Source organism: Impatiens glandulifera, chromosome 8 (assembly GCF_907164915.1).
Source record: "Impatiens glandulifera chromosome 8, dImpGla2.1, whole genome shotgun sequence".
NCBI classification, from domain to species: Eukaryota; Viridiplantae; Streptophyta; class Magnoliopsida; order Ericales; family Balsaminaceae; genus Impatiens; species Impatiens glandulifera.
Window position 1 is genome coordinate 12927830 of NC_061869.1, and position 17687 is coordinate 12945516.

The 17687-nt window shown below is 29.7% G+C and overlaps 2 protein-coding genes across 2 annotated transcripts; both read left to right on the forward strand.

Annotated features, from left to right (window-relative positions):
• Window positions 1–118: 118 nt before the first annotated feature.
• LOC124911893 (ras-related protein RABC2a-like) lies at window positions 119–3914 on the forward strand. Its single transcript, XM_047452424.1, has 6 exons — window positions 119–347; window positions 1332–1400; window positions 2469–2534; window positions 2622–2743; window positions 3298–3426; window positions 3537–3914. The coding sequence occupies exons 1-6, from the start codon at window positions 209–211 to the stop codon at window positions 3642–3644; spliced, it is 633 nt and encodes a 210-aa protein (XP_047308380.1). The 5' UTR covers window positions 119–208; the 3' UTR covers window positions 3645–3914.
• An 8378-nt stretch (window positions 3915–12292) lies between these two features.
• LOC124911920 (probable pectate lyase 12) lies at window positions 12293–17169 on the forward strand. Its single transcript, XM_047452454.1, has 5 exons — window positions 12293–12659; window positions 14412–14938; window positions 15870–16249; window positions 16547–16749; window positions 16830–17169. Exons 1-5 carry the CDS (start codon window positions 12478–12480, stop codon window positions 17023–17025), a joined length of 1488 nt encoding a protein of 495 aa, XP_047308410.1. The 5' UTR covers window positions 12293–12477; the 3' UTR covers window positions 17026–17169.
• Window positions 17170–17687: the final 518 nt, after the last annotated feature.

A 17687-nucleotide genomic window follows, 5' to 3' on the forward strand; every position in this document is an offset into this window, starting at 1 on the left:
GATCATTAGTAAGTAATACAAGATTTCTAAATCTTTCTTTCCATCTAATATCTATGAGACAGTGACCCATATGGGCTTTCCTCTTTATGACCTTTTGTTCTCATTCATTAAATATGGAGTTGTCATTGTACCCGTTTGTTGTTGAAAAGAAATAGAAAAACTGCAGGGTTTGAGAGAGAGATAGAGAGAGTGGGACACCTCATCCTTGATGGGTTCGTCTTCTGGACAGGCGAACAGCCATGATCTTTCTTTCAAGATCCTCTTGATCGGTGATTCTGCTGTCGGCAAAAGCAGTCTTCTAGTTAGTTTCATTTCAAGCTCTGTTGAAGATCTTTCTCCTACCATCGGTAATACTTTCCAATTCTTTCTTCTCTAGTTTACCAGACCTACATTTCTTGTAACTCTTCTTCTTTTATTGGATCTTGTTGCTTTAAACATTAAAGGGTTTTGATTAGCTTCTTGTTTCTTTCTCTTGGAGCTAGATGGGTATATAGATAGATAGCTACTTCAATGAGATCAATCAATCAAAGACCCAGATTAGTTTAAGGGTTTTTTTTATGCCCAAATGATTGGATTGGATAGAGACAAATGCATAAGCTAATAGCTAGAGAATCTCTATAGGATTAGACATTTAGTCTTTGGATTCTTCCTTTTCACTAGTTTATGATTCTAGTAGACTTTGTGTAACAACTAATTTGGAACAACATGGGAAAAAGTGGTTTTGATGGACCAAACAAAATGTCTTACTTCAACTTCAAGACAACCTAATATTACCAATTCAACTTTGTTTGATGGTTGATTTATGTTTGACAACTCTACTAATACAAACTGTGTACACTTCATAAGAAAATGTATCAATTCAATGTGGTTTGATTGTTGAGTTAGGTCACTTATTCAAGACTTGGGTATTTATCAATTCATCGTGGTTTGATGGTTGAGTTAGGGTCACATGTTCATGACTTGTATAGACTTTGTTTGTATTATTAGAAGTTATTAATGTTTCAAAAAAGAAAAAGAGTTATATTAGTAGAATTGTAAATGTGACTTCTAATAATACTAACATTATATCTATACTTTGTTTTCAATTTGAATGTTGTTAATTAAACTAGTCATTTGATCTTGATTTGTTTCTTTCAAAAAATAAATTTTGGTTGGAAGTGAATAGCTTTAAGATGAATTTACAGTGAAGATCCTTATCAAATGAAAACCCATATCTTGTCTTCTTGATTCATTTTCATGATTTGTCTTTTAAATGATTATACTATAATGACATGCTAGATTTTGAATCTAATGAAGAAATAACCTTGTTTGGTTGTTTCATTCTTAAACAGGTGTAGATTTCAAAATCAAGCATTTCAAAGTTGAAGGCAAAAAGATTAAGCTTACAATCTGGGATACTGGTAAGTGAGTGGCAAGAACCTCATCTTTATTCTCGAGATATTTTCATTCTATTAACATGTTTCAATATTCTAGATTGTTTTCTATCGCAAAATAAAATAAAAACGATTTGAGAAAACTAAACGAACTTATAAATGATTGCCAGAATCCACTCTGAACACTCACTATTCTCGTTGGGTTTGATATACCTTTTCCCTTATAAACCATATCATCCTTGTAGATTCAGTGAGGATCTTTATATAGAAATTAGTTCTCAAGCTTGACCTTGCCTTCGTTAATCTCTGTACAATCCTCACTCATTTCGCTTTCGATAGTTTCAACCGTGTTTTAAGAAAATCATCCTTCACTCTCAATTATATTAACATCATTTTGTGATTCTCTAACTAAATCCCAAAACATGTAACCCCCAATCTTTTCATAATCTGAAATGAAGAAATCTCAAACAACCTTTTACGGTAAATACTTTTGAAAAGCAATCACACACCCAAACATCTACAGTAAACTGATTTTATGAATATTATATTTAAATAATGTACAATAATAATTTAGAGTACTCATGAAGGATGGTATATATTAACCCTGGTTCCCCTCCAACCATATTCCAAATGAAGTCAGCTTCATAACCTTGACAAGGCAAAGTTATTTATAAAACAAATAGACAAAAGGAAAAGATACCCAACATACAGATTATCACAAAAATAAGTACCATTATTCGGGCTTTTCCCAAACATGACTTGGGATGATGTAGTGCCAAATGCCAATAAGTATTGAGTGTTTCTTTACCTGGTTATTCTGATTATTGGTGTATTTTCTCCAGCTTCTACTCTGTATATCGCAACATGATTAACTTATTAGGTTCGATTCCCACTAAGAATGCCCTAATTGAAAGGGGTTGTGCTAGTTTCCTCCAAAAAGTAAACTCTTAAGTCTAATTTAATTCTTAACTATTTTTCTCTAGGTATGATATACATTTTCTAACATCATTTAGGAAAATATAATCGTTTTTCAAAGTATTATCATGAATTGTGATTAGTTTGGTGTGCTGCTCATCATTCATATATATGCTTCAGCTGGACAGGAAAGGTTCAGGACATTAACCAGCTCATACTACAGAGCAACTCAAGGGATTGTTCTTGGTAAGCCAAAGAGGATGATGCTTCTGCATATTTGTCTCATCACATTACACCGTGTTTGATGCCTTGAGATATTTCTACTATTTACAGTTTATGATGTGACGCGAAGGGAAACCTTTACAAACTTGTCGGATGTATGGGCCAAAGAAATCGAACTTTACTCCTCTAATCAGGACTGTGTCAAGATGCTTGTTGGAAATAAAGTTGATAGGGTGAGTTCTTCGCACTACTGAAACTTTGAGTAAAAAATCACGATTATGTGTGTCCACTTGAAATGGATCGATTTATATTTTATATCAAGCTCATTTGGTCATAGAAGCCAGTAAATGAACCTATTTGTTTTAGTTGAGAAATCACTGATAAATTTTTGGATACAAATCCATATACGTTTGGTCTGAAATGTGCAGTTGGTTACATCTGGATTTTATGACCCACTAAGTTCAGATATAACCCGCTACCAAAAGAGATTCATTTGGATGCAATTTTGTGTGTCCACTTGAAATGTATTGACTTCTAATACACATCGAGCCATTTGGTCATAGAACCTATTTGGAAGCACTTTAGTATCGAGTCACTTTTTGAATACATATTCATATACTTTGGTATGAAAGGTGTAGTTGGTTGGATACACCTTCAAACGCCTATTTTTTAGGCATATTTGAACCTAGACATGGGATGGATCGTCCATTTGGATCCACACTCAGATGATATGTGTGTGGATCATCTTATTGTTTCTTGTCTCAAAATCTTGTATTCTTGTTCACAGGAATCAGAAAGGGTAGTAAGCAGAGAAGAAGGACTAGCACTTGCAAAGGAGCATGGTTGTTTATTCCTTGAGTGCAGCGCTAAAACCCGAGAAAAGGTAGAGCAATGTTTTGAAGAACTTGCACTAAAGGTGAGAAAGTAAACTCGATTTCTTGATTCTAAGTTTTCTTTAAATATTTTTACTTCCCGGGAATAATCATAACTGGTCAAGATGATTTTTGTGCGCTCTTCTTACACCAGATAATGGAGGTTCCTAGTCTTTTGGAAGAAGGTTCGAGCGTGGGAAAGAGAAATATCTTAAAACAAAGACAAGAACAACAAAGTGCTAACCGAGGTTGTTGCTTTTAAATTTTTCGAAGCGCTGAAGAACATACATTGGTTTAAGGAGCTTGTGAAGTAAACCTGTTGTGGGTGATGTATATTGTGATTTTTTTTTTTTTTTTGTAATATTTTAGTGTGCATGAGTTTGTTATTGGTAGCAAGCATGGCTTTTTTGTGATTTTTTTTTTAATTTATTTGCCTTGTAAAGTTGTTTGTTTCTTTTGTCACTTGTAGTAACAAGTTGCTTGCATTTTGCTTTGGCGTTTGTTTATTATTTTCAAATGACATTTTTCTGTGAGAGAGTTGAACTTAAATAAGGACTACATGTGAAAAAAAATTATAAAAAATATATTAAAAATTATATAACTGACTCAAAAAATAATAGAAAAAATTCAAATAATCTTGCCATGTTTTTTTGTGATTTCTTAGGGCATCTCCAACCCTACTGCAAAATGGGTTTGCAGTAGCCCATTTTGCTCCAACCCTACGACATTCCCAACGGCATTTTGCAGATCCGGCAAATATGGAGAGAGAAGCCGGCAAATTTGGCGTACTACTATTCATCACTGCAATTAGGCATAAAATGTAATCATGTCCTCCAACTTTTGTGTTTCTTTTAATTAAGGATTTCTTTATTTATTTTTATATTAAATATTTCTCTAACTTTATATATTAATTATCTTTAATATATAATCTTTTTATATTTATATATAATTTATTTAATAATTTAATAATTTATTTATTTAAATTATATTTATGTGTATGAATTGTTAATTTATAATTAAATTTTGTTTCATAAACAAATAAGAAAAGATTAGGGTTAAATTTATAAAGTTGTATATAGATAATATTAGTAAAGTTAAAAAGTTGGTATAAAAAAGAATATTCTGAGAATATTCTTTTGAGTTTGGAAATGGGTTTTTGGGTTGGAGATGGATTACTGTTTGATGTGATGTTTACTATATTTTGGAGTTCAAAATGGTGTTGAGGGTTGGAGATGGTCTTAACAAATTTGTGTTCTCTTAGCAGGATATCTACTATAGAGATTCCAAATAAAAGATGAATTCAAATAACATTAAATTTCATTTCCTTTACGGTTAAAATCAACACAAATTTAGAAAATTAACTACGACTCACAAATGTTATGAGTGTATTATTCGAATTAAAAAAATTGGATACGACAAATTTGATTCTATTAAATAGGATTTCGCACAAACAAAAATACAACATCTGATCGTTGAAAAGTGAAACGAGTCATGTTATCGAAGACAAAAGTAAATAAATAACTACTCACCTTGTCAAAACTTTTATTTTCTAAAGATAGAAAAAAAACATATAATATTTGTCGTGTTTGGTTTGCCCAGCTCCCGAAGCTTGGTTTGGGCGATTATTTATTTATTTAAAATTATATTATTTTTAAAATATATTATTGAAGTGTTGATTTAAATGAAATAATATTTTAAAATATATTTTAATTATGTATATATTAATAAATTTAATAATATTTATTCGTTCAAACTCTAATTCTATTCTTACCGTTTGTTCTACCTAATCAAAAATCAAACAAGTTTATTAGTTTGATCATGATTTGAGATAAACACTTCACCTCGAGAGTTAAAAAATTGAATTATTTGTATCTCGAGTTTTATATATTTAAGAAAACTCTTACATACTAAAATTTAACCGTTGATAAAATATAGAAATAAACTAGAAATCTAGCTAGCATTAAAAAATCCATTTGAGTGGGAATGCGCATGCAGTTAAAATAGAAAACCAAATGGATCCTAAAAAGATGTGGAGCTCAATTACAAGTCCAATTGTCAAAATGTGGACCCTACCAAGAGCTAGTTTGGAGACCAAAGTCTTGGTCACTGTATTTCTTAAATCATCACATTTGGAATTTGATGTTGGGTTATTTGATTTTTTTTTTAATTATTTAATAAAAAAAAGTCATTTAAAATTTTAATGAGTTGAATTAGTATAATAATTTTTTTATTTAAAATTTAAATATTATAAAAATAAAATAAAGATATTTTTAATTTTTAATTAATTAATTAATTAAGTTATTAAAAAAAATGTATTACCTTTTGATAAAAAATAAATAAATAAATAAAAAGGACCATAAAAAATCAATCTAAGCTGTCAGCGTCGCGCTTCGATTTATTTGGAGATTTAATAATTTAAAAATAATATAAAGTTAATTTTTGATAGGTTAGTTGACGAGGCACTTTTTATTCGGTTGTAATGTTTGCGTAATAATTTGTATAAATTTATGTAACAAATTATAATCTAATATATTTTGCATTTAAATGTATAAATTAAAATAAATAAGTTGAGTATAAGCTGAATTATATCAAATATACTTAAAAATAAGTTGGAACAAATAAACCGAATTAATCCTATTATGAGATGTTCATATTGATAAATGGAATGAATAAAACTAATGATTTATTTTAAAATAATTTTGAATAATTCACTTAAAATAATGTAGGTCTTGTTCAATTTTGAATTATCTACATAAATAATAAGTTATTTTAGTTTAGCTTTGTCAAAATTTTAGATTATTAATGGAGTTCAGAGATAATAAGTGGAATGGGAAAGAGCTAATATAAAAAGAAATAACAAGTATAAACCATAAATATAACTAATTCAATTAAATAAGAAGATTGAAAATAATTCTTGCAGTCATTCAAAGAGCCAATGATTGAACTAATAATCAATGGAACATACCAATTTTGAAAATAATTGTAAATAAAAGTATTTATAAATTAGAATTAGAGATGGAAATAAAAAAAATTAAACTTAATATATATATATATTTAAATGCACTAAGATAATTAAATTTATGATAGGATGTATGTAGTTTATCTAAAAATTACTACAAATCTATTATAAGCTTAAAAAAAATTGGATACATACAAATTTACTAAACAATATATTTTTTTAGAACGATCATTCCGCTTCTCTTTTGGGTGCGATCAAATCCAACGCATAAACTGCCACTTAATGGACTTAACCTAAAACCTCGAGAATGCTGATATATCCCCATATTGTTACCACTAGACTATAAGAGGAGATTAAACAATATATTTTTAAAGGGCTTAAATTCAATACAACACTACATAGATCCCCTTTCCATATCAACATTTGCTTTGAAAATCACCACCAAAACCTAGGTCATTTCATTTCTTATCAATGAATACATCCTAATTCCTACATCACCTATTCAAACATTCCAAAAAATTGAAAATAAAAGAGGGCATCTATTACTATGAGTATATTCTAAGGAAGACCCCACAACTTAATGCCAAAGGTACCCCACTTCTAAATGAGTCCTTTTTATAATGCATCATAATGTTGCTTCTCCATCCTTATAAAGATCAAATCAAACATCAATATGTATCTCAAACTTCTCTATAAGATACTATTACTAATAATACCTTTTTATAATTAAGTTTACATTATGAAAGATCATTGAAGTACTTTTGCTTAATGTACTAAAAACAACATAGTTATATATCTTTTTCTTCTTTCCCCTCTAATGGAGACAAAGGGCATGTAATAAGGGTACACAGTGGCCTTGGAGAGTGTTTTAGGAAAGATGAGTTAATTGCGGACATTAAAGCTGGATTACAAAAATATTAAATTATCCTCCAAAGTTATTCAATGGGATCAAAATGTTCCTTAAAACTTTATTTATTTCTTAAATATGCTACAAATTTATTATGAATACAAATCTATTTATTTTGATAAACAAATATATTTGTGTTTGGTAAAGGAATGTGAATGGATTAAGATCTATTGGTTGATGTATTTAGAGTTATAGTTTGTACTTAGCTAAATCTCAATAAAAAAAAACTAATAGTTTATGTTGAGAAAAACACACATTTCTATTGTATATATCCAATTGATCTTATCAAACAAATATTTTTGATACATAAATTCCTTGTTTGATCTTGAGTTACTTGGAAGATTTTTTATTCATTTGATTTTAAAGTGGTTATTTAGGCATTGTTTGATGTATTTTTTTTTATAATATTTATAAATAGTAAAGAAAACAAAATAAAAATATGTATATGAATAATTAATTAAGATACAAACTATATCAATCTAACACCACTTCAACTTAAAATTCTTAGTAAAAATTGAACATATAATCATTAGTCTTGTTACTCTTGTAAATACTATTCTTGTCACTTTTAATTATAAGTAATTATTCATTTTAACATAATCTAAATAAGAAAAACAATTCTCCATTTTTATCAACCAATATTATAAATGGTCTTTTAAAAAAATTATGTTTGATAATCTTTTTTGAAAAATATATAAATTTAATAGTAAAATGTTAAAAAAAAAATAAAGATATATATTTTTTAATTAGTGACTAAAAATAGTTTAATAAAAAATAATTTATGTGAGAGACTGAATCTGAATACTCCATACCAAATATGTCAGAGCCGTTTATTTGGTAGCTAAAATTAACTATATATATATTTTTTAATATGACTTGTTTGACCGTAGTTATTTGGATTTAATGCAAATAATTTCTTATTATATTACTTTTTTTTTAATAATTACTTTTTTTCATCTAATCAAAATGTAAAATTTATAATTAAAAATCAAATTAGATCAGAGCATTTGATATAGTTTTTATTTTTATTTTTTTATTATCACATTACTATTAAAATATTCTTATTCAATATTTATTAAATTTAAAATTTAAATATAAAAGATATTTTAATAATTAAACAAATTAAAAATACAAATAGTTTTTTTATCAAACAAAACTTCTTAAAAATCCAAAAAAATAACCAAGAACAAACAAGCTATAGCATTGTTAACTAAATTATATTTTTTTTAAATGCTTATTTTTTTACAATCCTAATCAAAATATACTTTATGACTATTATGTTATGTTATTTAATTTATTAACTATAATAATTTTTTTATATAAAAATAATAATTTATTTTATTTTATTATTATTTTTTTTTGAAAATAATTTATTTAATAAAAGGTCGTTAAGCACAACGATAAAAACATAACATGAAAAAAAAATTATGTATAAATTGAATCCATTAGAATAATGAATTGACCCGAAAATCTTCTAAAAGAGCAATAAGATTTTCACACGAATTCATAGATTTTTCGAATCTAATCTCCGATATCATCATGATAATGGCATTATGAATAATCTTTAACGACTTACTTTCATTGTTAAAAGTTCTCCAATTTCTTTCCAACTAGATAGTCCACCAGAAAATTATAGGTATAACGACTTATATGCCAAGTCTCGCATTTTTAGTCTCCCCAATCCATGCCTCCATGTAGCTACTAACGGTGTCCGGTATAACCCATTGTATTATAGTCAAATTTAACAAAAGACTCCATATACTTGCAATAACGTGACAATGTAAAAGTAGATGAGAAACGTCTCAACTTCTTAGTAACACATACGACAACGACTCACAATAATCATGCCTTTTTTTCATACATCTACTGTCAATGAGAATTCCGTCGTGAATAACACTCCAACCAAAAAAAGGAGATCTTGGTAGGCATCTTAGACTCTCATAAAATTTCCCAATAAAGATCAATCGGACTAACTTTATTGAACAAATGTAACAATGTCTCACATGTGAATCTCGAGAAGACATGTTTAACCCCTTATTTTTAACCATGAACAAAATCCTATCATTGTACATGCTTTCCTCACTGTTTATTCTTCTTCTATATCTGATACGGTTAACAAAACCACTAGATTATATGTCAAACATCTATCGGCATTGAGAATATGTCGTGAATAACACTCTAACCAAAAATGAGATCTTGGTAAGCATCTTAGACTCTCATAAATTTTCCCAACAAAAATCAATCGAACTAACTTTATTGAACAAAGTGTAATAATGTCCCACATGAAAATTATTCAGATCACGCCACCGTATATAATCCTAAGAAGACGAGTTTAACCCATTATTTTTAACCATGAACAAAAAGTCTATCATTGTACATGCTTTTCTCATTGTCCAGTCTTCTACTATATCTGATACGGTTAACAAAACCACTAGACCAAATGTCAAATATATCTTTGATCGATGTATCTCTACAAATATAAATAAAAAAGTAAGCTCGAGGAAAATCTTTGCCAAACATTTACCACCACACCAAGTGTCATCCCAAAAACTAATCAATCTTTCATCATCCACAATAAAAATCGAATATTCCCGATAAACCTTCTACATGGCATAAATATCACCCCAAATGTTACATCCCACAAGTCTATAAGAATTCCTAGTAAACCAACCAGACTTATCCTAACCATATTTACATTTAATCAATTTAACCCCAATATTCTCTTGCTTAGATGCAAATCTACTACACTATTTAGATAATAAGACTTTATTAAAAGAAATAAGATTGCGGATTCCCAATTTTCTCTGCTCTTTTATTAATTTAATCTTATCCCATCTCACTAAATAAGAAAATGATGAATCAGACGATCCCATAAGAATTTACACATAATTATCTTCATCTTCACGGCCACATACTTTGGGAGGATAAATAGAGACATCATATAAGTTGACATTGAAAAAAGAGCGTTATTGATAAGGACTAAACGACCCCCTTAGAAATCATCTTATTTTTTTTCTAAATGAGAAGCTTCCTCTCCATCTTATTGATGATCGGGTCCCAAGAAGCTTTGGAGATACGTAGATGAAAAAATCCCAATTTTAAATCCCATAATACATGCCAATGTAATTTTTCTTCTATACGAAACTAAATTAGAGAAGAAGATATCAGACTTACCCAAATTAATACGCAGTCCCGAACATGCTATAAATAACCAAAGAATATCACGAAGGTACTTGATATTTCTCTCAGTAGCCTAAATCATGCAAAGAGTGTCATCTGTAAATAATAAGTGAGACATAGAGAACGAAGATCATCACGCACCACACTCCACCCCACGAAACAAACCCGCATTTTCGGCAAACGATATCATTTTAGAAATCCCTTTTATACAATAACAAATAAGAAAGGGGAAAAGAGTTCCCTTGTCTTAAACCCCTTGAACTCTTAAAGAAACCATGAGAGCTCTCATTCACGATAACAAAGAATTTTGCAGTTGATACGCAAAATCTAATCCATCCGATCCATTTCTCCCCCATACCCATTCTACCCATATTATAAAAAAGGAACTCCCAATTAACATGATCATATTCTTTCTCGATATCGAGTTTGACAAAAGCATATTTATCTCCTTTATAGTTAGCCGATTCAATACACTCATTGGCGATTAGTGCCGCATCGAAATTTTGACGACCTTTGATGAAAGACATATGATTTCCAAAGATAACCGTACCCAAAACTCCACACATTTTATTTGCAAAATATTTCGAGATAATCTTAAAAAATGATGTAACCAAACTAATGGGTCGTAAATTCTTCACGTCGATAGTTCTGACTGCCTACAAATTAGGACAATCAACGTAGAATTCCAACTTTTCTCAAAAGATAAAAATATGTAGAAATGATTCATATCCACCTTAATATCAACCTTAAGGAACTCCAAAACATTTAAAAAAAACCAAAGTAAAACGTTGCTCCTGGGGAACTTATCACTATCATAATCAATTATTGTCGCCCCCACATACCTTAGAGGATGGAGAGCCAAACACAACCTCACTCTCTCACCACCCTTCCACCTTCGAGTTAAAATCATCTCTAGTCAACCACTTATTCTTGAATCTAAAAGGACGACTAGTTGGAACCACCTCCCCCGCTCAATAAGGATATGACGATGATGAAAACAACTACATGGTAAGACCTTTAGAAATATATAAAGAAACACAACGAAAAATCAAGTTACTCACAAGTAATCTATCAATGCGGGATTGTACACTCCCATCATGTCCGTTACCTCATCTAAATGTGAATTTCCCTCCTTCCAAAGGTAAGTCAATGAGCTCCAGATTTTTGATTGTCTCGAAAACTCAATCATATGCCTTGTAAGTCTACGTACCCTTTTTCTTGGTAGAAACCTTAATTTTATTCATATCCCCGCAAAAATAATAGGTAGATCCCAAATACTTGTCACCTCTACAAGCTCATTGAAAAAAAAGATTTAAAGTTAGAAATCACAAATCCATGCACAGTAGAAAACACCCAACAAAAATTATCCGCACGTTACGAAATTAAATACTAATAGAAAATTATCCCCCACAGTTAAAAAAAACTAAATTTATTTTATTATTAAATATTAATAAATATACTTTAAGTCCTTTTTAATCAACATTATTTAAATAAATCAAATTTCGATTTATCTAAAAATTCAACCATAATCTAATATCATTTTATTCATTCTCTCATCAATCACATCACCCAATTTATTAATCAAATTATTAAAATACACTCTACTTCCCAAATATAAATTTATTTTATCATTTTTTAAGTACTCACGCTAAATATTTTTTAAATAAATTCAATTTATTTAAATAACAAACTCCAAATTTTTTTAAATAACCTTCAAACAAATAAAAGATTTCACCTAACATTCAAAATAAGTTGTTTATTTTGATTTTAAAATTATAAAATAAATTAGTTTTTATTTTCTCAATATTTATAAATTATACCAAACAACCCTTTAACTCTGTCTACTTTTCCTTATCTTTTTCCTTTCCCCCTAACACCCAACAAACGGAGTATCAACAGACTCTATTTCTTCTATAAATCATGGCCCTCACAAATAAATAGGTCTGTTTGATGAGTTGGGTAGTCTGAGCAAGAAAAGACCTTTTTTTACAGGTTTATCTTCTTCCCCCTAGCTCACTCCCTCTCTCTCTCACACACTCACACACACAAATGGCCGGCCGACCCATGATAAGTGATAGAACAATGTTGCTCCGGCGAACCTGCATTCTGCTTCTCTCACTTTTCAGTTCATTACTTCAAACCGCCGCCGTGGAAATGGCGGCGCCGCCCTTCAATCTCACACTACCCGGCCAACACCCAGACCCTGAATCCGTTGTTCAAGATCTACAGAGGTACATTTCATTTTCAAAAATATCAACTTTTTCTTAATGGGTTTCCTTTTTTCTTGCATTCTTCATTCATCATGATTATTCATTCATTCTCTCACTTCATTTTATCACTCTCTCTCTCTCTCTTCTGTTGGAGAGAGACAACCCTCGCTCCGATTGGTCCCGCATTCTTTTTTTCTTGTCTATCGTCAGTGGTCGTTTATATCTGGTCTTTATTTCTTTATTTTATTTGATTTAAGTTCATTTTATAGTTCTTAAATAAGTATTGGTTAAAAAAATGGAAGGGATTTTCAAATAAAACATTACATTTGCTTTTTTAAGTTTTGTCATTTTACTTGAACATGAAAAAGGGATGCTTGGACTTGACTGTACTGTTTTATTTTAGAGATATTAAGATTGATTGACTGTACTATGTTATATTAGACCTTGTTTGAATAAATAAGGAATTATTTAAAAATAATTTTGATTGATTTAAGTTTTTAGGATTTTTCAAAACAATTTTTTTAATTATTTGATGAAACCAGTCCTTAGGTTTGCTATGAGTATTGAGTAGGCATTTACTCCACTAGTGTAATTAAAGTGCACGGTTGAAAATAGTACATTATCAAACCATATGATAATATATTAATACATTAAAGTGTATATATGAGCAAAAGAAAAAATGAAAAAGATATAAAAACCAAACTTTATACTAAGGGTTCATTTGATGTATGTTTTTGTTAGTATTTATAAAATTTTATCTCAAAATTCAACTATCTTTTTATTAATAGTTTTAATCATCCAATCATTCTTTTTATATATTTAAATATTAAAATTATTCTTTATTAACTAAAAAAAGAAAAACTAAAATATAAGGATATTTTTGTAATTTAACTCAAAATATTAATTTTTTAAAAATATTTATCAAAATAAGGTATTTTAGAGAAAAACCTTGAAAAAAAACCAGCCCTAAGGTAAGTAGTAAGGCTTTGAATATAATCAAAAATAATTTATTAATTAAAATATTATTTTATCATTATATATAAAATACTTTTTACTTTACAAACCCTAATCTAGATATGGGCCTGTTAGGAGTCCATTTGTTTTGAAAAACAATTGCATAGGGAAAACAATTGCATAGGGACTAGGGAGAGAGTCTTTATTTGGGACTCTAATTTAGTTCCAAACAAGGCCTAAGAAACATTTTATGGGTATTTTTGTCAATTAGATTTTATTTATTGGCTCCATGTATGGCTTCTTTTGAGGTAGGGACCACCGTTGGGGTCTGGTGTCTCAGCATCCTATGAATGAATTATCATCTATCTCCCTTTCCTCTTTATTTACTTTTCATTTTTACTTTAACTTAATAATTTAAAATTAAGTGATTATTTGATTTTGGAAAAATTAAACATTCATAATTAAATACAACTTAAAGCATTAGTATTTTATTATTATTATTAATTTTTTTATTAAGTTTATACACGGTCACCCAGAAGTTTGGGTACCTAGGCATAAAAAGATTATTCTTATATTTATTTAATTTGTAATTTATATTGAAAATATTAAAAATTTTATATTATATTTAATTAACATACCTAACTTAATTTAGGTGGGTTAAATATTATAATAAGGTCTTGTCACAATTTGGGTTTTATTTAATTTTTTATTTTGTTGTTTGATTTTATTAAAATAAATGATTTTGATGAGAAGGTAGGTTATTTGAGTTTTTTATTTGTTAAATTTCTAACATTGTTTAACTTTAACCATGCAATGCAGAAGAGTGAACGTTTCGATGTCGATTATGTCTAAAAGAAGGCGACTTTTAACAGACCGATCGAGTTCATGCACAACGGGTAACCCGATAGACGATTGTTGGCGGTGCGACCCACATTGGCAACTAAACCGCCAGCGATTAGCTGATTGTTCAATCGGGTTCGGTCAATACGCACTAGGTGGTAAAGGTGGCCGTTACTACATAGTAACTGACTCATCTGACCACGACCCGGTTAACCCGAGACCAGGAACACTCCGGTACGCCGTGATCCAGGATGAACCTCTTTGGATCGTTTTTTCGTCGAACATGGCGATCCAATTAAAGGAAGAGTTGATATTTAACAGTTATAAGACGGTTGATGGAAGAGGGGTCGATGTTCATATTACTGGCGGCGGTTGTATAACGTTGCAATATATTAGTAATGTGATTATTCATAATATTCATATTCATCATTGTTATCAATCGGGCGAAACTAATATAAGATCCAGTCCGACACATTTTGGGTGGCGAACGTTATCCGACGGAGATGGTATTTTTTCTCAATTTCTAACTTTTTTTTGGATTCCAAATATTAGGATCTTTGATATTTCTAGCTAATGACATCTATTTTATTCTCTTTTTTGACTATTTGAAAGGAACACACAATTTTCTATTATTTTGGACCCACTCCATGAAAAAACAAATTGCTATTTGAGGCTCAAATTTAGATTGTGTTTAACAAATAGGGTTTAAAATTTAAAATTTTGACATTTGGGTATTTTTCAAAGAACAAATTTTGTATTATAATATATCATTTTTCTAATTAGTTTTTGTTATATTTGTAAAGGAAATAATTAACCTTGTTTGGTTTGCGGGTTTCGAAGTTGAAACTGGGTTTGGACGATTTTTTTTTTTAATATACTTAAAACTTATAATTTTTTTGCAATATCTTATTTGACGTTGATTTAAATAAAATAATATTTAAAAATATATTTTAATTATATACATATTAATATATTTAATAATATTTTTCCTTTTAATTTCAATTCCACTCCATTTGAATGCGTTTTCAATATTTTGAAACATTTTGGATATATTTATTTTTTAAATTGTATTTTTTCAAAAATGTTATTTGAGTGACTAAAATAATTTGTGATATGAGAATGTTTGTAGATTATTTATTTTTCACATAATTTTGAACCCATCTAACTTTGTTTATGGTCTATCAATATCAATTTGAATATCAATTTGAATGTATTTGTGTTTTAAAGTTAATATTTTGTCAAGATATACTAATTTTACAAATAGTTGAAAAAAACTAAAAAGAGAGAATTACTATTTTTTTAATTTTTTTAGAAAGTCTTAAATGATTGAAATTTAATATTTTGAATAAGATGTGACATGATTTAAAATTCCAGCTTTATTTTGTGAAAACCAGCCTCAAATAACAATATTTTTCTGTTTGTGTTAACTTATAACAGGGATATCAATATTTGGATCTCGAGATATATGGATAGACCATTGTTCCCTGTCACATTGTAAAGATGGTCTAATAGACGTGGTAATGGGATCGACGGCCATAACAATTTCCAACAATTTCTTTTCTCACCATAACGAAGTGATGTTATTGGGTCACAGCGACAATTACCTGCCCGACTCCGGCATGCAAGTGACAATCTCCTTCAACCATTTCGGCCGGAATCTTATTCAGCGTATGCCTAGATGTCGTCGCGGTTATATTCACGTAGTTAATAATGATTTCACCCGTTGGGAAATGTATGCCATCGGCGGTTCGGGCAATCCCACCATTAATAGCCAGGGAAATCGATACATTGCTCCTTCTAATCCTTATGCAAAGGAGGTAATATACTTAACTCTATCTAATAGAGAAAACACAATTCAAAAAAAGAAAACTAAAATGATTGGTTTGGTTGGTTTGCATGTTGAAATACATAACTAAACCGTTGAAGAGTTTGAAAACGATGTGTAAGAAATGATGTGTCATTTAATATTGACAAGAAATTTGTAGGAAATGATGTGTCATTTAATATTTATCTACTAACTAAAAATGAATCTTATTAAACATAAGTTAATAACAATTATAAATAATAATGATTATCTAAAGATAACTGATCATAACTTTGTAAGACAATTACAGGTAACAAAAAGAGTGGAAACAGCTGAGCAGAATTGGAGGGATTGGAATTGGCGGAGTGAAGGAGATATATTGGTTAATGGAGCTTACTTTGTCGCATCGGGTCAAGAAGTTGAAGTCAAGTACGAGAAGGCCTATAGTGTTGAGCCAAAATCGGCTTCGTTCATCGATCAACTAACCTTGAACGCAGGCGTCCTTGGCCACAGGTTTACCCTTTTTCTGATTTCTCAATTTCTACTCAACTCTGTCTATATATATTGGTAATTGAAATATATATAAATTTCAGAACTAACAAGCTAGGGAGATGGACTTCCGATGGAAACATAACAAGTGAAGATGGTGGGGTGATATTAGTATCATCGGAAGATGAAGAAGATAGTGACATATTCGGCAGCCATGCTTCGCCACGAGACAATTGTTCGGTTATGTTGTATTGTCTTGTTGCTTTGTCTCTATACAAAACGCTGTCATATCTAAGTTGATGTTGTAGTAGCAAGAAGGGCTTTGGCGGAGAAGCAAATTAACCCTATGCCCTGTTTTTTTTTATCTTGTTCTTGAGTCTGTAATTTGTGATAAACTTTGCAAAATTACACTTTTGTTAATGTGCTAATTGGGCTTAATTTGAACATTGAAGAATGTTAAATCTAATATTATGTGGGATGTGATCAAATTAACATCTAGGAAAACTTGAATGTCTTTACACATTGAGGTTAATTGAAGAAATAAGTAAACCATATTGAATGAAGTAACATTCTAAGTTTACTTTCCTAATCAAATATTGAATAATATTTTGTAATGGTTGGAAGACACTTTTCTTTTGAGGTTTTTGCAATTTTACTTGAATTTGAGAAACTAGATCTTTGCCTCTTATTATGCTTTTTCACATTCAACCGCCCAAGAGGTAGTAAATTACTTTTTTGAGTTTTTGTCTACAATGATATTTTTTAATCCAAATATAGTCTTCAAACTTGTATGACATACTAGCATTTGTTGATATAAGGATAGCAATTTGAAACCGTCCAGCAAAAACCAAACCGAATTGTTCCGTTTGGGACGTTTTTTCCCCGAAACCGAACGGGGATGGGGCGGGGATGGTATTTGTGTCCTCCACCCCCTACCTGCCCCGATCTCACCCCGATTATGC

Excerpts from the sequence above, each read along its gene's own strand:
- LOC124911893 (XM_047452424.1), top strand. The coding sequence starts at position 209 with ATGGGTTCGTCTTCTGGACAGGCGAACAGCCATGATCTTTCTTTCAAG. Across the intron at positions 2,744-3,297 it reads TTGGAAATAAAGTTGATAGG|GAATCAGAAAGGGTAGTAAG; the intron begins GTGAGTTCTTCG and ends TCTTGTTCACAG. Across the intron at positions 3,427-3,536 it reads TTGAAGAACTTGCACTAAAG|ATAATGGAGGTTCCTAGTCT; the intron begins GTGAGAAAGTAA and ends TTCTTACACCAG.
- LOC124911920 (XM_047452454.1), top strand. The coding sequence starts at position 12,478 with ATGGCCGGCCGACCCATGATAAGTGATAGAACAATGTTGCTCCGGCGA. Across the intron at positions 14,939-15,869 it reads AACGTTATCCGACGGAGATG|GGATATCAATATTTGGATCT; the intron begins GTATTTTTTCTC and ends AACTTATAACAG. Across the intron at positions 16,250-16,546 it reads CTAATCCTTATGCAAAGGAG|GTAACAAAAAGAGTGGAAAC; the intron begins GTAATATACTTA and ends AGACAATTACAG.